At 36.9% G+C, this 19,390-nt stretch overlaps 2 protein-coding genes across 8 annotated transcripts; one reads left to right on the top strand and one right to left on the bottom strand.

Annotated features, from left to right (window-relative positions):
• Positions 1–5,846: 5,846 nt before the first annotated feature.
• On the bottom strand, positions 5,847–7,440 carry cbln10 (cerebellin 10). The gene is made up of 4 exons (XM_081373461.1): positions 7,215–7,440; positions 6,861–6,944; positions 6,454–6,573; positions 5,847–6,375 (listed from the first exon to the last, which is right to left on the bottom strand). The coding sequence occupies exons 1-4, from the start codon at positions 7,381–7,383 to the stop codon at positions 6,092–6,094; spliced, it is 657 nt and encodes a 218-aa protein (XP_081229587.1). The 5' UTR covers positions 7,384–7,440; the 3' UTR covers positions 5,847–6,091.
• A 6,767-nt stretch (positions 7,441–14,207) lies between these two features.
• On the top strand, positions 14,208–19,366 carry apol1 (apolipoprotein L, 1). 7 transcript variants are annotated; one of them, XM_081374479.1, is made up of 12 exons: positions 14,217–14,343; positions 14,425–14,450; positions 15,029–15,097; positions 15,297–15,371; positions 15,555–15,620; positions 16,521–16,595; positions 16,726–16,782; positions 16,861–16,935; positions 17,413–17,490; positions 17,574–17,613; positions 17,790–17,841; positions 18,060–19,366. In XM_081374479.1, exons 3-12 carry the CDS (start codon positions 15,041–15,043, stop codon positions 18,892–18,894), a joined length of 1,410 nt encoding a protein of 469 aa, XP_081230605.1. In that variant the 5' UTR covers positions 14,217–14,343; positions 14,425–14,450; positions 15,029–15,040; the 3' UTR covers positions 18,895–19,366. The 7 variants fall into 7 exon arrangements, with proteins under 7 accessions (XP_081230603.1, XP_081230605.1, XP_081230608.1 ...); XM_081374482.1 differs by having other exon boundaries at positions 14,237–14,343; positions 15,300–15,371; XM_081374483.1 differs by having other exon boundaries at positions 14,237–14,343; positions 15,281–15,371.
• The last annotated feature ends 24 nt before the right edge of the window (positions 19,367–19,390 follow it).

Raw genomic sequence — 19,390 nt, 5'->3', positions numbered from 1 at the left:
TTTAGCGGGTAGAAGTTTGATAAGGTTAGACTTTGTGTGAGAGCACTTTGTGGACTACAACTCCTCGCTGCTTTCGACGCTATTGAAACGTCAACACCACTCGCACACGGACACTAGCTCACGGATCCCGCTAAACATGGCTGTGTCTTTGGTGCACTTCACCGCCTTTTTTCAGGGAGAGGACAAAATCATTGAGGTTGGCGAAAACCAGGGGTAAGTCAACTTTATGGGGTGACGTCACATAGGCGACATGTAGTCTTTCTCGTTATGTCTTTTCCACAACTGCAAGCCGAAGAATCATACCATATACTGTCAAACTCGTAACATGACAAATTATATAAAAAATTCACAGACAACATATGTTCACATTCATGGCACAATTCAAAAGGGACCAGAAAATAATTATATTCTCCCATTCACTTGCATTGACGATTTTTCAGCCTAGAGGTCCACTTGGGGTTTTACGGATGGGCGGGACTTACCAGCTCTATAAAAAACATCTTGTTTCGCCAAAACCACTGTAGCGAGTCATGAGTTGGAATTGCGAGTATTGAAAACGATCAGGATAGAGTATTTTAGCATCTATTTAGCATAGCATTTATATAGTTATTTAGATTATTTCGTGTAGCTTAGGTAGTTAATTAGCATAGTTGTTAGTGTAGTATTGTTAGAAGCATCGTTAGTAGCGTAGTATTGCATCAGTTAGGATAGCTTCAAGTTCGCGTAGATTTATCTGTATTTAATACAGTGGTCAGGATGGTAACGCAATAGAGGTGGAAATGGGCTTCTCAGAACAGCTCGCGCTGAAAAGCGACGCAGTGCCAAACTGCATGGACTCCACCACCGCAGCGGCATCTTGAGGTGAGAGTGGTCATTTGAATCACAATTTATGGTTTGGCTAAAGTTAATTCTCTGGGGTCGACAAACGCGCACATTTTGCTGGATTTTTTCACATCGCGGCAAAATATGAATATAAAAGCAGTTTTGACTGTACTATGGGGCCTTACACCCCATTGTTTGCGCCAATTTATCTACAAGCACCAAATTTGCCACGGATGCAGCTGACGGCATACTGAAATGATTTAGCCTGGGTGTCCGAGCCAGTGATTCCTGAGACCAAGATGGCTGCCAAATCCAATATGGCCGCCACCTGAAAGGGATTCGGCTGCATATTTTGAACCAGATGAGATACAAATGTAAAGTTAATATATATTTCACGTTTTCTGGCTATGGGAAACACACAAAAATAAATATATATTTAGGATTGGGTATATGTGGACCCTCGAAGTCCCCAAATCCCATCTGGCTACTGTCCGAAAAAGGGTTTTGACTAACCTTTGAACCAAATAAGCTACAGATGAAAACTTAATGTCTATTTAATTTTTTTACCTTGACAAACACAGGGGAATGCTTACATTTGTGATTGCCTATGTTTAGACCCCACATTTGCATTTACAAGAAAGCAACTACCTGATAATTCATACTTTCCAAATTATTCCCACCAATTTTTAATTGAGAATGTAGGGAAGGCATATATGAGGGAGAGTCAGAATTCCAGCTTAGATTTAGGCAATATAGGGCAAATATTGAGAATATTAGTTGACTGTATGGACTGTGGTAGAGCAGCTGTTTAGTGCTACTCCATGCTTGTGAGCAAGATGACAACAACGGTGAAAGATGAAGATGACCAACAACAGTGTTTAGCCAACTACTTCCTTTCCTACCAACTTCCTTCCTTGTGTAAGTAACCAGGTGTACTTTTTACTACAAGTGTTTTTGTTCTTAAAGGGGGGTTGAAATGCTATTTCATGCATACTGAGTTTTTTACACTGTTAAAGAGTTGGATTCCCATGCTAAACATGGACAAAGTTTCAAAAATTAAATTGTACGTTTGAAGGAGTATTTCTGTGCCAAAAATTGTCCTTCCGGTTTGTCACAAGTTTCGGAAAGTTTTTTTCGAGTATGGGTATGTGTGACGTCAGATGTAAAACCAGAGCAAGAGAGCGAAAGCAGTTCGCCATCAAAGCACCCTGTGCGGCTTTTGGGAAGCCAATGTCACCAAAGAAGTGTGTTTTTGGTTGCCAGGGCAAGACAACCCTGCACAGATTCCCAAAGAACCCGGCGTTAAGGCACCAGTGGATGGAGTTTGTTTTTCCTGAGCATAAACGGAGGTGTAGACTGTTTGTTCCCTGCATTTTGACGATGATTGTTTTATAAACAAAGCCCAGATCGACGGATTTGCAGATCGTCTAATGCTTAAGGATCGAGCAGTCACAATGATAAAGGTTCGGTGAGTAAAACTGCTTCTATTGTCTCTGTGTGTTGTTACTAGCTCGGCGCGTTAGCACAGCTTTAGCTTCGCCCACAGGGCCCGCCTCCAGCCGCTCATTTTTTTCCGGAAAGACTCGGTACAGCCTATCTTTCTTTTATAAATATAATAAAACTAAAGACTTTTTGGAGATATGAAGGATGCAATACTACTCTATAGGTACTCAAGATTAACAGGAGATTGAGTGAAAATGAGCATTTCACCCCCCCCCCTTTAATATGACTACAATTGCAAAATAGAAAAAATATCCTGCTTTATTTTATTATTTATTTTTTATTTTATTTTGCAAGGGTCGCTGGCTACGGCGCTCTAGCTAAATCATTTCAGTATGACCTGAGCTACATCTGTGGCAGATTTGGCACTTTTAGAAGTTTATGAATAAGTAATTTAATGTTTGTTGAACTTAGTCTGAAATGTTCAGAGCAATCATAAGAATACTGATTTTAGTACAAATTCTGAAGTTAAGCCACATCTTTGATAAAAAATGATGAGGTTGCTGTCACAAAAAGTGCCCATTTCAGGCTTTAGTATAGCATAAGTGTAAAATGATATGTAAATTTTACATTTACAATTACTGAATTAGTGTGAGGGACATCTGATTAATAGGAAAATGTTGATTTGATTACAAATATATTTTATAATTATGTTCAGAGAGCTCCCATAGTGTCCATAATGAGGTTGAAGAATAGTGCCCATATCTCAAAATAATTACCAATAATAATAGGGATTTGATGTCTGAGGTGGGAAATATGTTTTTCTGGAAGTTAAGGCTATGTAATTAATGTTGTGGGGTGTTCAGAAAAGTAATACATATAAGTAAAAAATCCAAATCGTACCGGTTTCGTGGAATGACTCATTTATTGTTCTGTCTGTTAGACCAAGTGATGTCAACTAAATAACATTCTCTTAAAGACCACAACTTGCGTAACTGTTTAAACAGACTTTGGACTGCAAAAACTACATTTTGAAGCAATAGCCTAATTGGTGTAGGCCTGTGTTATGGAATTTGGGTGACCGCTGACAAAACACTGATAATGCTGGATTATATTTTCCCAAATCAACACAAAATGGCAATTAAAAAAAATAGCCTATATGACAACTTAAAACTATAGTTTTATATAATGTTGACTTTTTGGTGTTTCGTAAATTGATGTCTCATGTTTAGCCTATAATTTGCATAATTAAGACAATGTCCAGTGGTAGGTTCCATTGACAATAGAGTTAAGAAAAATCCACCACTCTAACCAGCAGCAGACTTAGCAGTGACCAACAGTGGAGGAAGCCTGTCGGAGGATGATAAGAAATTTCTTTTAATTGTATTATTCATTTGTTTTTACGCCACTCAAATAGCGTGCAGCCGCAAGCTCAAGTGGAAATACAACTGGAACCGTAACGTTCGGCCCTACGGTGGTGGAAAAGCGGCAGCAGAACCGCTGCGTCTCCGAGCATTACAGTGTTTTGTTCCTCAGACCTCAGATGAGTAGATTCAACTCAATAATTTGCCGCCACCTACTGGCGGGTGTAGGCCTACTTTCATAGTGATTTATAGCCTATTTCATTTTTCCAATAATTTAATATTTCTACATAAAATGTTATATTAAAAACATTAATCTTAATATAATGTATGCAGTGATATAATTTTTTTTATATGATATAATTTTAATAGGCTATATCGTGTGCATTCAGTGGGCAGTGACCTTACATACAGCCTAGAAGTGACCACTGAAACAAAAGCATCTAAAGACTATACAGGAAGTAACCCCTGACTATGAGCTAATAGTAGCCTACCCCCAAATGGTTTAAGCAGCACCTGCATGTCACAGGAACTAGAGACATGTGAACATTCATAGTTTGACTCAGCGTCAGTAGGAAGATCAAAAACTGACAAAACCCCCACACTGGAAACTCTATAATCAGTAAAGTTCACCTTAGTTTTTCATGTGATGTTATGTCAGGATGTAGCCGATCAGCAGATCTTAAACATATTTTTTAATTTGTAATCCCACATCTTTCATATCAACATCTTGCTCAATAGTTTAAACTGTCCAATTGACTTTGGATTACGGTACAAGAACTACATTTTGAGGCAATATTTATTTTAGGCATCCATTATAGGCTAAAATGAAAAAGTGAGTGTGCGAAAGGAACCGTTACACTATTTTGTGCCCTTTCCCCCAATTATTTTTCATAATCCTTCTTGTTCTGCTATAATTTCTATTGGATAATGCTTTCATTATATTTCTAATCATACTAATACATTCTAATAATCTAATCTATAATTCTAGCCTCTTTACTCATGTTAGATCAATGACTCCAAAGCATAAGGTCCTTTTAACATTGTTAGAAATTTGCATTGATGCTAAAATTTTATATCCAAATCAAGAAATTTAGTTTTAAAGTGTTCAAGGTTATTTTCAATAGTGAAAAATGAAACATATTGTACTTTTACCATATAGGCCTATTTTAATTCCCAAATGTGTAGAGAAATATCTTGCCTCATAGGTGCTGAAAACATTCCTATATCAGACAAAAAAAAAAATATTAATAACGCAAATTAAAAGGTGAGGATTTTAGTATGCGCACTGTGGAAACCTTAAACTGGAAGGCAATAATATGGCATTGAACATTATTTTGTGATTAAAGCCTTCTGATATACAGAAATGCTTGTGAGTGAACCTTGGGTATGTTTTGATCACAGGGAAAAGCAGATGTCCATTAAAAGTGCTGTGATGGTGTTCAATTGTCAAAAATCCAATACATATTTCACCCGCCTTTTCCAACAGCAGCTAAATTTGAAGAGCCAATAAAACCATAATCTTGTTGTGCAAATATAGAAATTTTATCTTGGCCATTCCTAAACAGGCCTGTGGAAATCGTTTTATATCAACCTGCAGGCCTTAGAGAAAAGCCTGAATACATACACTCCCTTCATGGGTACTGTAAAGATTCCTGTATCAGACTCCAATCCATTTAATTTTAAAGGTTTGTAAAATAGTCACATTCACAGTATATGAAGTGATTTACTGTACCTGTATTTGCATCATAAGCATCTCCAGTATTGAGGAAGATGTGTTTGTAAATCAGGGTGTGTACTCATTTTTTTTAATTAGACTCACTTTTAAGATTTACCCATTTATATATTGTGCTTTATTTATTTAAGCATTATTTTGCCCAATCCTTCTTTTCCATATTGTTCTGCTCTTGCATTAATGGTTAGAGAGTCAGACTTGTAACCCGAATGTTGCAGATTCGATTGTCAATACCTGCAGGAAACGACTGAGGTGCCCTTGAGTGAGGCACCCCAACTGTTCCCTGGCCGCCGCAATAAATGCCTGTGTGTTCACTACTCACTGCTCCTAATGTGTGTGCACTAACTTGGATGGCTTAAATGCAGTGGAGAAATTTTGAGTATGGGTTACTTGTCCTGCACATCACGTCACTTCACTTGAGAGAATAGAAGACTCCAGAAAACAGTTAAAGAGCATTAGATTATGAAAAAACGTGACACTCAAAGTTTACTATTTTGATCAAATTCTTTTATGGATTACATTTGACACATTGACACACATGTGATTCAGATAGGGCCTTTTAACAATACTTGCTTTATAGGCACCGATACATTTGAAGTACAAGTTAGTATCAAATCTAAAATTGTATCAAATTCATTCAATCTTAGTCTTACAGACAGAAATAAATAATGTGAATGGAACATCTTGTATGATTACAGTCTTGATGTCCAAAGATGTTCTATGTTGGTTCCGATCACATGGGGAAAAGCAGATGTCCACTAAAGGTGCTGTGATGGTGTTCATTGTCAAAAATCCAATATCCAGGATAGAGATTTACATATACTTTATCCCCCTTTTCCAGCAGCAGAGAAACTCCATTTGAAGAGCCGATGAAACCATCGCTTTGACGTGCATAAGTAGAAATTTCATGCTGGCCATTCTTAAACAAGCCTGCGACAACCGCTTTATCTGAACTTCCATAGGCCTTAGAAAAAAGCCTGAATACATACACTCCCTTCATGGGTGCTGTAAAGATTCCTGTATCAGACAAATATTTCATAAATCAATCAGGATTAAAAAAATCACATTTACAGCATATAAAGTGATTTACTGTACCTGTATTTGCATCATAAGCATCTCCAGTATTGAGGAAGATATGTTTGTAAATCAGGGTGTGTAAACTGCTGTGCGGCCCATTAGAGGACGACAGAGAAACTGAGAAAGCCACTTTTGAAACTAAGACATAAAATATGTAAATTAGGTTGCATCATTAAAAAAGGATTTAATTACATTCATTTTTAAGGTTTATCTACGATAAAGTATATAACTGAGATTCTTTATAAACTGCATTACCTTACGATTACAATATCACAAAATTCAACATTGAGAAATAAATGTATTCAATATTTAAATATATAAATTTTTCTGGCTATAGTTCAGCAGCCCTGCAATTATTTTGCTAATGCTAAAACATTTATGAGTCTTGTATTATATTTAATAAACAAAATTGTAATTTATATTACCTTCATTTTGTTTTATTAGATCATCCATTTTGGTCTTTACGTCATTTGTTGTTTCACGCAGTGTGTGCAGTTCCTTACCTTGAGCTAAAATAATAATCATTGATCAATAAACATTCATTTATTTACATAAAACATTTCTGATCAATTGAAGCCTTGAACTTTTTGATAGGCTGTTTTTAGCCTAAATATGTGATATTTGTCAATGATGAAACTATCTTTTACTACCTTCATTTTGTTTAATAAGTTAAAACCCACCTAATTTACCTTTTAATTAGAAGGGTTTTTGATGGAAACAAGTTTTATTTTTATCAAAGTTGTCAATGTTCTTCACATTTGTAAGCAGTGTCACATTACCTGTGTTTTCTGTTCTTAGTCGCTCCATTTCCTTCTCCATAGATTCCAGCCTTGTTTCCATGATCTTCATCTTTCCCAGTTCTTCAAGGATATTTATGTTTGGTAAAAATAAGTCATCTGCTGGTATAGCCCACACATTAAGCATTAAAACGGTTATAAAAATCAACATTATTTATTGTTCTGTCTGTTACTTGTGATGTTCTAACTGAGAACATTCACTTGTCTTAAAGACCACAACTTGCGTAATTGTTTAAACAGACCAAGGGACTTTGGACTGCATTTTGAAGCAATAATTGGTGTATGCCATGGAATTTCCAGAGTGACAAACACACTGTGATAATGATGGATTATATTTCCCCATATCAATACAAAATGGCAACTTAAAAACTTGTAAAGGTGGTAGTAAGTAACCACTGTACATTGTTTTGTTTGATTATGTTTTACCCTTTCATGCATGAATTATACTAACCACAGTCATTGGTTATATATTTTACACATATTTTAGTTTTTCAGATATACATTTATGTTTTTAACCGAAGAGAAACTGTATTAAACATAATATAGCATAGCACAGTAATGCTGTGTGTATTTAACAAACCAATGAATAAAATAAAAAATCATGTGAAAAGTATAAAATACAATAAATATAAAACAGCTTCAATTCCAGACTTTTTCTTGAATCTACAAAAGCGGTCTTCATCTTTAGCCACCACCATGTCTAATGACCTTCAGGAGTTAAAACTATGTTATAGACATATTAGTTCAAATTCAACACTTCTATACATTTTTTCCTTCCCTATAAGGCAACCAACATCATGGTCCTGATATAAATTAAGAAGTTTTGTTACTGTCTCCACAACAAATAAGGACAATCACATCATGGTGTCAGCTGGTTCTTGAAAGCCCATTAGCTCTTTCATCAGGGTGTTTTCCCCTGGCATAGTTGCAGACACTTGTCACAATGGAAAACAAGCCATCCAAGGAATGCGGTTTCTGGTGAGTGGTATGGAGGAACTCACATTTCTGGGTCAGGCTGCCGTAACTACTCACAGCTCATCCCCCATTAATGATATAATGATGCTGCTGGCCTCACAGTCATCTGCTCATACGCATCTCACATAAAACATCTCCCATCAGGGTAGATGCCCATTGGAGGCGGTGACCCCCTGCCCTCTGTCTGGCCAAAGAGGATCTTACTCGTCGTTGAGAAATCACCTCGTGCACACTGGTAACCGCTCTTCCCCATAACAGAATCTTTGATGGTTTTCTTCAACATAATCAGTTGTTTTCTGGAGCTTAGGGAAGGCGCACTCAAGAGTCACCAGAGCCATCAGGTTGCCTAGTGTTAACACAGGGAGACAAGTTAATGACAGCAGTATTTAATCACTAAAATCCATTAAACATCTCCAAATCAGCAAAATCACAGTGCTGAGATTATACTCAATGAATTTAGTTATCACAACTGTCCATTCAGTGTACTGCTACATCTGTAACTGGAGCCATCAGCCCTGTCTTATGGTGGAGAATAAGACTAGACAAAGAAGTCACTGGTCCTAACCAGTAAAAAACGCCACTTCTATCGTTTAAGGTCTGTATTATTATTCTTTAAAGTCATTCATTTTACTTTTAAAACATTTAAAAATTGCCCTCTAAATGTATAAAATCTGAACTGCATGTAGCAGGATTTCTTTTAACATCTCCATGTCCATGGTTTTCAACTGAAACACTGTGCCTTACTATAAATAGCTTATTATCACTTATGACACAGAGTCTCTCTCATTCAATGTCAGCTAAAACCTGAGGCATTCAGCCCAGAAATGACATGCGTTTTCAAATAAACATAATTTTTTATATATTTTTGCAACTCACATTTGGAGTCATTAATTTTACATCAACCTGTATTTATCAATTCACTTATAAATTTGTTTATTATACTGTAGATCTTTCCTTCAAAAGGATTCCCTCAATCCTCAAAGACTTTTTGACCTGGTTTTGGTCTTTCTCAGACGAAAACTTTAAAGGGTTAGTTCACCCAAAAATGAAAATTCTGTCAGTAATTACTCACCCTCATGTTGTTCCAACCATGTAAGTCTTTCGTTCATCTTCGGAACACAAATTAAGATATTTTTGATGAAATCTGACAGAATTTTGACTCCTCCATAGGCTTCCAGTGTGACCGAAACTCACCGGCCCAGAATAGTTATTAAAACATCGTTAAAATAGTCCAAGTAACTACAGTGGCACTACATTAAGTTTATCATGCGACGACAATACTTTTTGTGCGGAAAAACAACAAAAATAACGACTTTATCCAACTATTAGTTTTCCTCAATGTGGGCCTCTGACGAGAGTTCACGGGAGCGCCAGGACGCATGCGCGAGAACTGAGCTTACGGCGTTCTTCTTCTACTACTACTTGTTACAGACTGCTCACTCCTTGGGAGTATTTCATAGATCTATGGGGAGTATTTAAGCTCAGTTCTCGCGCATGCGTCCTGGCGCTCCCGTGAACTCTCGTCAGAGGCCCACATTGAGGAACACTAATAGTTGGATAAAGTCGTTATTTTTGTTGTTTTTCCGCACAAAAAGTATTGTCGTCGCATAAACTTAATGTAGTGCCACTGTAGTTACTTGGACTATTTTAACGATGTTTTAATAACTATTCTGGGCCGGTGAGTTTCGGTCACACTGGAAGCCTATGGAGGAGTCAAAATTCTGTCAGATTTCATCAAAAATATCTTAATTTGTGTTCCGAAGATGAATGAAAGACTTACATGGTTGGAACAACATGAGGGTGAGTAATTACTTACAGAATTTTCATTTTTGGGTGAACTAACCCTTTAATATCGTCATATTAAACACTGATCTACTTTCAAACCCAGAGATTTCTGTCACTTTCACATTTTCTCACCTCTGAGTGGCCATTTACAGTAAAACACTCTCTGTCATCTGGTGGTGGTGTGTCAGCCTCAACTACAGCAGCACACACCTTGCCTACATTTTGATCGTTGTGAGCTTGCACACTAAATTTGGGGATCCCCTATCTGAGATGGAAGAGATGGAGCAGGTTTGCAGTGCAACTGGACCTACAATCCAGGGACGTACTCTGCTAGGGTGGTGAAATGCCCAGTGGGGCCTTCACAGAGCAGGCTTTGTTTGCGCTGTCTGTTGCCGTCAATCGTAACGACGCTATCAGCGACTTCTTATACTCTCAGCATAATTATTTAGCACTTACTCGTGTGTAGCACTGCCTGCTTCCTCTAACGACGCCATCAGCGACTTCTTTTACTTTAGTAGAATTAATCCTCACTCTCCTCTTCGGAGTGAAGCTCTCCCGCTCTCCTTTCCCAATCTTTTCCATTCAGCCCTAACCAAATAATAAAATCTTTCTACCTTGTTTGCTGATTTGCCAGGGATGTCACAGAGAACAATTGCCCGCATCCTCCATTACTGTTAGGGGGTAACAGTTTAGGAACCAAGGACCAGATGTTTGAAAGAAGACCCAGAGTCAGAATTAAAATAAATTGAAGAAAAGTTTTACTGAAGATAGTTTGCAGTTTCATCAGCAGAAGTCAGCTTCAAGACTCACACAGGAGTTTGAGGCCGCCCTGCTTACAGTTACAAAGATCACAGCAGTTATACCATTTCCAAGGTCTAAGCTACGTCATTGCTTCAGGTTGCAGTTTCTGATTGGCTAAGACATAAACATAGTAAATTTCCACACATATACAGATATACTGAATTATATCTCCACTGATTGGGCAGCTGACACTCGGACCCTGAAGTTAGGCACGTCGTGACCTTCCAGGTCGCAGATTTGGGTTACTGGGTGCCAGCCTGTCCAGAACAACAACTTAGTCAATCTCCAATAATGCCAGTGGTTCGTTGCAACCAAGAAGACTAACACACACACTGACACACAGATTTTCCCAGGTTGGATTTTGCCAGGCTCTAACTATAAACAGGAGAGTATTCTCAAAACATCAACATAATGCGTTCTTTCTCTCAAAGAGAGATACACTTTAGTCTAACTGGAAAGTAAGGCTTTAACAAAGAAATGGTCCCTTAAACTATTGGCTTCAATGACCCTATATGTTTTAGCACATTGAAGACCTTTCTCAAACACAAAACAAGTTCCTATTTCATTTAGAAGCCGGGCTAAATAAGCAAGCACTGTTACTGCATTCAGATATCAAATACAGATATTAAAGAATACTGTACATGAATAGAACATTTCAGTGATCACACTGGTAACTATAACAAAGTAAAATCTCCAGAGAAGTCATTCAACTCATTTAATATTTAGAATGAAAAATATTGATTAATACCTTGATTAATATCACTTTACTAGCAAAATATGTCTTTATTCATGAATAATGTGATTTATACTTAATGAATAATAAACAAACAACATCAAAGTAGTGTAAATTGCGCTACATTTGAAGGATTTTTGTAAGCTATTTTAAAACTTGTCTGAAGACAATTTTTGTCCTGTCAAGTGCATGCTGACAGCTTCAAGAAAATTAGATTTTCTACTTTATTTTTTGTATCTAATTAAAACACTGCGTTCGAGCTATATTACATGGGCAATAACTTTACATGGTAAAAAGAAGGTGTCCACTGAAGGTGTTTCGTTTCCACATATCTGTATAGATACGACAGTTCTGTAAGAGTTGAAGAAGTATCCGGTCCCCTTGTTCCAACAGAAGAGTGACAGAGTTGCACGCAGTGTCCTCTGTGTCTTGCCCGGGAGGGTTATCTGACGCTGCAACCACAAAATTGCCATTCTTTAGCAGTCTCACACCGGTCGATATGGCATAAGGATTGAAGACCACAAAGTTGAAGAAATAAACTCCTTTTACTGGTGCAGTGAAGATTCCTGTTGATAATGGCAGAAACTTAGGTTCTTAAATAATAAATGACATGATCAAATTGTTAAAGCATTGTGTTAAGAATTTCTTTGTGCAATGTTGCGATACCTGTATTGATGTCATAAGCATTTCCAATGTTAGAAAATGCATTTTCATACACAAGATTGGTTGCTTCTGCATAAGGGCCAATATATTTGACATCAGTTGAAGCTGACAGTGAGGCTGAAAAGGCTACTTTCACCCTTTCTGCAAAAAAAGGATGTGAATAAAATTATCAAGCAAGCAAAAAGAAAAACCCTTAAGTATCTTTTCATTTAATCTTTGTGGTGCTATTTCTGGTTGAACTTAAAGGTACACTGTATGGTTAAAAAAACAAAACTGCATGCATTTTGCGGAAGAATATTGTTTTGGTTGAGCTTCGGCTCTGCTTTACTGGTTCTTTCTCATAACGAAAAAAAAAGAGAGAGAGATATTATCCTATTGCTCATAAAACATTCACTATTAAGAACTAACCTATATAGGTGCATATATGCAGTTTAGATTTAAAGGATCTCAAGATGACTAGCTGAAAACGTCACTGTAGTTATACCCATCAATATACATGGTACTTCCTTGAAACTAAATTCCAGCGCAGCACTATAGCCTACAACAATATTTTACAGTATACTTTATTCATGTCATATATTACCTGTGTTTTCTGTTCTTAGTCGCTCCATTTCCTTCTCCATATATTTAATTTTTGCTCCCATCTTTTCCAGTTCTTCAAGGATGTTTATGTTTGGTGAAAATAAATCATCTGCTGGTATAACCCACACACTGACCATTAAAACTGTTATAAAAAGCAACATTATTTATTGTTCTGTCTGTTAGACCTACTAGTGATGTATCAACTGCAACCTTCTCTTAAAGACCACAACTTGCATAACTGTTTAAACAGACTTTGGACTGCAAAAACTACATTTTGAAGCAATAATTGTCATGGAATTTACAGGGTGACAGCTGACAAAACACTGTGATAATGCTGGATTATATTTTCCCAAATCAATACAAAGTGGCAATTTAAAAAATAAATATATATGACAACTTAAAACTATAGTTTTTATATTATGTTGACTTTTTGGTGTTTCGTGAATTGATGTCTCATGTTTATAATGTTCATAATTAAGACAATGTCCAGTGGTAGGTTCCTTGTGACAAAAGACTTAAGAAAAATCCACCACTCTAACCAGCAGCAGACTTAGCAGTGACCAGCAGTGGAGGAAGCCTGTCAGAGGATGATCAGATATTTATTTAAATTTTATTATTAATTTGTGTTTACGCCACTCAAATAGTGTGCAGCCGCAAGCTCAAGTGGAAATACAACTGGAACCGTAACGTTCGGCCCTACGGTGGTGGAAAAGCGGCAGCAGAACCGCTGCGTCTCCGAGCATCAGTGTTTTGTTCCTCAGATGAGTAAATGATTCAAGCAGGCTATAGGCCTAAATACAGTGTTGATGAGTTATATGACTAATCATTTTAAACAAATCTGTTGCTTTAAGGATTCAACTCAATAATTTGTCGCCACCTAGCTACTGGCGGGTTTAGGCCTACTTTCATAGTAATTTTTTGCCTATTTCATTTTTCCAGTAATTTAATATTTCTACAAAAAAAAATGCCTATTTAAATCATTAATCTCTTAATATAATCTATGCAAAATCCATCTATGGATTCTGTTGATAGTGATTTCACTTGATTGTTGTAGCCATAAAGTGTATTTTATTCAGATTTAATTTATTCATTGAATTTAAGACAATACATTTCTATAATAGCCTACTATCTCTGGCTTTATTGCTCAGTGTTATTTCAGGGTTTTGATCTTCTCTCAACTGAGAGAGAGCACATTCTGTATTGTATATTTGATATTGTAAATTTGATATTACATCTAAATTCTGACTATGCTAGGCATGTTGCATATTGTTCTATGAACATCAAGCATATTTTAATTGTTGTGTATTTTGTGCTACTCCATAGTGATGTTCTTGTGGAGGTAATTTGTAGTGTAGGTAGGCTATAATAGGGCCCAAACATTACCTCAAGCACAGGGGCCCCCAGCCCCCTGCCCTGCTGAATAGCACCACCTGACTGCCGTCCATGGATTTACAAAACGGAGGCAACAAACACAGCAAGAAAGGGCGGAGTTGACAACATTTCGATAGGCTACTTCACACTGTAAGGCAAACCACTGCACGTCAAAAGAAAATAACATGGAAACAATTTAAGGTGGCTTACACAGTTGTCTTTTATTTCATAGATAGGTCACCGATTTATTTTTCTTCACGAAACTCAATATTTTTTCCTCAGGGAAGTGTGCGGTTTACGCATGTGCGGTAAGTTGAGCACGTCTTGTTGCTCCAACTTTAACGACTTTTTTGTTGTTGTTGCATGGTTTATTTGTAAAACAACTGTACAAACTTTCATATGTATGTTGGAAAAGCACTGCCATGTTCGGGAAACGACCGAGAGAGGCATGGGTGCGTTTATTTGTTATAAATCCCGTGATTTGACTTGACTCAGTCTGTGGAATGGATTGTTGACTTACCCGAGGCTACGAGAATAGCCGTTACTTTAATTTAATTTCTAAAATTTGATTTAATTTCTAAAATGCTGTTGAACTCAGCTGTCATCCCTCTATTTATCTTCAATCTTTATGTTATACCTTGCTATTTTTAGCCTAGATGTTGCTGATCTGGGGTCTGCTTTGCCTTAGCATTCAGTGTTGATTAATGAAGGTCATTTTTCAACAAAAACCCCTTTCTTTCTCTGTCTCAGGATGACCTCCCAATTCAAAGTGTATCTTCAGCATGTGATGATGTTTGGTCTGACCGCAACATCATGAGTGTTAAATAATCCTATTTTTACTCTTCTGACTCTCAGTCCTTTTATCTGTTTCTTGGTCCTCCATTAGGACATTCTTATAATGGACAGAGAACTTTTTAAAATCGATGACAATTGTGGCGAGCCCTCCACTGCTGAAGTAAGTCCTTATCTGCCTTGATACTCCTATATTTCACTCACTTTAACTTTCTTTCACCTTTGTATGTATTCTATGTTCCATGTATTGTAACTTAAACCTTACTAACTGTTTCACAGACTTTAGGCTATCTTTTTTGTAATGTCACTAGTTCTGATTGGTGATAAAACATGTTGTAATAGGAAGGCATCTGCTTCCCCAGCAGGGCATGGAAAAAACACAACAGTTCTTGGAGCCCACTGATAAACCTGACGTTAAACAGTCAATATCCATGCAGGTGGGCATACTTTTTAAAGATGTAACCCAGTTTTGTTAATCGTTAATAAAGCTAAATTACAGCTCAGATTTAGTACACACATAATTGGATGGGATCAGGACTGCCTTTAACCATTGAATGTCAAAAGACAAGGGCATTTTCATCAAATTATTGTCAATGATGCACTTTTCTCTTTTATACCAGGATATGGGTTCTGGTTTAGATGCAGAGGAGCTGGTTGATGTTGAGAGCCAACCAGCCTTTAAGAATGTAAATATGCATTTTCATCTCTGTACTGGTTTATAATATGAGGAATGGTTAAGTGCTGTGGCTTTGACAACCAAAATGTGATGGTACATTTTTTTTATTATTGTATTATTGTTTTATAATATTTTATTGTTAAAAATAGTATAGTATTATTATATTAAGTTAAAATATAATAAAACATTATTATTATTATTATTTATTTTTTCAAGATGTCATTCTGGTGATATTCCTGTATTTTTTAATAAAAGTAAACAATTAATATAATTAAAATATTAAAATAGGCATATATATGTATATATATATATGCAAATGTATGTACACACACAGCATAAACATCACCCGTAAACTACAAGCTTTATTGAAAACATGTTGAAACAGACTAGTTAAGTTGCTTCTGTTCATCTAGGTATCTTGTGCAAGTCCAGCTTGGTATGGAAGCTGTTATCTGAACATGCCTTTGGGCTTTTTCAGCAATACTTTTCGTTTTTTATTGGCCCAGCCTAAATCGCTATAACCAAACATAAAAGACAAGCACCTACTTGCACATCAGAATGCCAGGTGAAATATGGCTCAAATTATTGTGCAAGATCATCTAGACAGGTTGAATTATGTAACTCAATAACAAAGCAAGTGGTGAGGCTATAATTTAAACACTTGTCTAAAGCATGAATGCAGTTATTGGTGCTATTTTGACTGGCAACCATGACAGGTTACCTAAAGTTTTTAACAGTGTCACTTCTTTTATTTGATCATTTTATATTTTCTCATAATTTAGGTTCTGTGTTCTCTTTTTCTTTTTTCTTCAACACAGATTATATGTCAAACACATTTTAAAAAACACACTTTTAAAGTCATATCTGAATCATAGGAATAGGATTATATACATTCTACTCATTATTGCAGGGTGATAGCAATGAGGTCCTAGAAAAGATTCCTGACACAGTGGCTGAGACACCTGGAGAAGAGGAAAATACAAAAGTAATTGCACACATCTTATTATTTTAAGTGAATACTAATACCCTTAGCAGTGCATTTTCCAGAGAACCAAAACAGATGATCTGAAATTCATCCCAGTTGAACAGCTTTTTATCATATGACATTTTCACAGCAAAAAGGACAAAAGAAGAAACCCAAAAATCCATTTATGCCCCAGGTTGTACCAAAGGTAAACAAGTATTTTTCCTTCTTACGTTTTTACATGCTCACAGTTGTTATCCAGTGAAATCATGTGCTGTTATTACAGAACAAAACAACGCAGAAAAAGAGTGGAAACCAAAATGGAGGCGGAGGCAGTGGCAGTGGGAGTGACCTTGCAGAGGTGCTGAAATGTCCTAGCAGTTCTTTTAATCAAAATAAAACTTGTGACACTGAAAACAAGACACAACCAGGCAAAGAATGAGAACTGAAAGACTGTTGTGGTATTCTAAATATAAAAACCCCACCTTCATAAACTGTTTTATGCTACAGGTCAGGTGACAATAAATTTGTTTTGTATTTTGATTTAAAAAAACTGAACTCAATTACTATTATTTTAGGAAGGAAAAATTATCTTGCAAATTTGATTTTGCCCCTATATTTTATTGCACCAGCCACAAGAAATAGTGCTTTTTTGCAACCTGTGACAAAAACAAAACCACATGAGCAAACTACCTTCCTATTTGACTCGCAACTTCTGCAATTTCTGTGTGTTTCTGCATTGGAATTCTCCCATCAAGTTATTTTTTACACATTATTGTCCAATCTCTGCTTGCAGAATAACCTGACATTACTTTCTGTTTTTGTTTTTTTAAATCAGACTAAAGGACACAAGAAGTCCCTCATGGAATGGCTAGATGAGTTCCGTTTAAGTGAAAATGAGAAAGAGGATGAGGAGGTTTGGTTCATTAAATATAGATCCTTGACTTTGTTTTCTAAAATAGACCCATTTTTTAGTTATCATAAATGTATGTATCACAGGATCTTGATGGCCTCATGGATTGGTGGAACACTGTGGAACGTGAGCTTTTCCCATCATGTTGACGTGACTGTTTGTCCACTTTCAGAAATAATTCCCTACCTCCCAACATTTAACTTCTTAGTTTAGACAAACTAACATTAACGTAACCAAGTTTGAACAGATGGCCCATTCTAATTCATAGCTATTGTCTTCCCAATTTGTTTTTTCCAATTCAGAATGGGAGGACATGCCCAAAAGTGACAACATGACTGAGAAAGAGGAAACCAAGTAAGTCCCAATTCATTTTGTGTGTGTGTGTGTGTGTGTGTGTGTGTGTGTGTGTGTGTGTGTGTGTGTGTGTGTGTGTGTGTGTGTGTGTGTGTGTGTGTGTGTGTGTGTGTGTGTGTGTGTGTGTGTGTGTGTGTGTGTGTGTGTGTGTGTGTGTGTGTGTGTGTGTGTGACATGGAAATAAAGATAAGTTGACTGACCATTGGCCTTTTTCTCAGGGCTTTTGCTGTAACTGCTGAGAAGGTGCAAAAAGGCATTCGCGTATTTAATAAACTTTTCTCAGAGAGAGCAGAAGGACTATGGCAGCATGTGATCGACCTGCATGCAATTGCCGATGGCCTGGACAGATTCAACAAGAAGACTAAAATCGCCCAGATCACCGGTGGCTCCACCAGCGCTGTGGGAGGTGTTGCTACCATAACCGGCCTCATCTTGGCACCTTTCACCATGGGAACCTCTCTGATTGTCACTGCGGTTGGCCTGGGTGTTGCCATGGCAGGCGGGCTTACCTCTGCGTCCGCTGGGATAACCAGTACCGTCAACAACTCAATGGATCGCAAGAAGGTGGAGCGCATTGTGGAAGACTACCAGGCGAAGATGGCAGACCTTAACAAAAGCATGAAGTTCATCAAGCAAGGCATTACAAACCTACGCAAGTTCAACCTGAATAAGATGAAGAAGCATGCCTATAATCGAGACTTCCCTTGTTTCGACAATATCTATGAGGATGGTGCCATGGCGGGCAAAGCTATTCTAACTAACGCCAATGAGATTATGCGTGTGATGCAGATAGCCAATGTAGCGGGAACCACAGCAGCCCGTGCTGTGCAGATTGCTAGTATATCCACAGGGGTTTTGACTGGGCTTTTTGTCGGTATGGACATCTACTTTGTGGCCAAAGACTCTCATGAGCTTAAAAATGGTGCAAAGTCAGAATTTGCTGCGAAAATCAGAGAGGTGGCAGACCAGCTACAGGAGGGCTTGGTGGAACTTAACAGCATCCGAAATGAGTTGCAGTTGACCACCACTCTGAAAGAAGACAAACTTTTATAAACACTCCTCTGGGTTTAATAATACCTTCACACTAGATGCTTACAAATTATATTTATGTAACTACACTGGCTTTCCTTATTAGACAGCAAAGAAAATTTGTTTTTATATCCACTGCTATAATTTATGCTTTTATAAGTCTAAAAGAATATGAACTATGGTCCTGAACACATTTATGTAAATATTTTCTCCTGATAAAAAACATATTATTTAATTATTTATAACATTTATCTGCTTGTATATTTGTCATCTATCTATCTATCTATCTATCTATCTATCTATCTATCTGTCTGTCTGTCTGTCTGTCTGTCACAGCCTTATGATAACCATGTGTCTTAAAATTCATATAATGAATTTTCACACAATAAATATTGTAACATTTCCTTTTATATTTACATTTTAATGTGACTCTCATATAACAAAAAAATGTTGAAATTTGTTATAATAAACCTGGTCTGAAGAAACCAATGAATTCTTGGTGGGTTTTTTCTCTTTTTTT

This window comes from Scardinius erythrophthalmus (genome assembly GCF_964197995.2).
Source record: "Scardinius erythrophthalmus genome assembly, chromosome: 9".
In the NCBI taxonomy this organism is placed as follows: Eukaryota; Metazoa; Chordata; class Actinopteri; order Cypriniformes; family Leuciscidae; genus Scardinius; species Scardinius erythrophthalmus.
This window is presented reverse-complemented; position numbering and strand designations above follow the sequence as displayed.

Bases quoted from the DNA above. Each gene is read 5' to 3' on its own strand.
- cbln10 (XM_081373461.1), bottom strand. From the start codon at position 7,383: ATGTTGATTTTTATAACCGTTTTAATGCTTAATGTGTGGGCTATACCA. The intron at 6,945-7,214 runs GTAATGTGACAC...TTATTATTTTAG, and splicing joins ACTAAGAACAGAAAACACAG to CTCAAGGTAAGGAACTGCAC. The intron at 6,376-6,453 runs GTACAGTAAATC...TGTCTGATACAG, and splicing joins TGCTTATGATGCAAATACAG to GAATCTTTACAGCACCCATG.
- apol1 (XM_081374477.1), top strand. From the start codon at position 15,041: ATGGACAGAGAACTTTTTAAAATCGATGACAATTGTGGCGAGCCCTCC. The intron at 16,596-16,725 runs GTAATTGCACAC...ACATTTTCACAG, and splicing joins GAGAAGAGGAAAATACAAAA to CAAAAAGGACAAAAGAAGAA. The intron at 16,783-16,860 runs GTAAACAAGTAT...CTGTTATTACAG, and splicing joins TGCCCCAGGTTGTACCAAAG to AACAAAACAACGCAGAAAAA.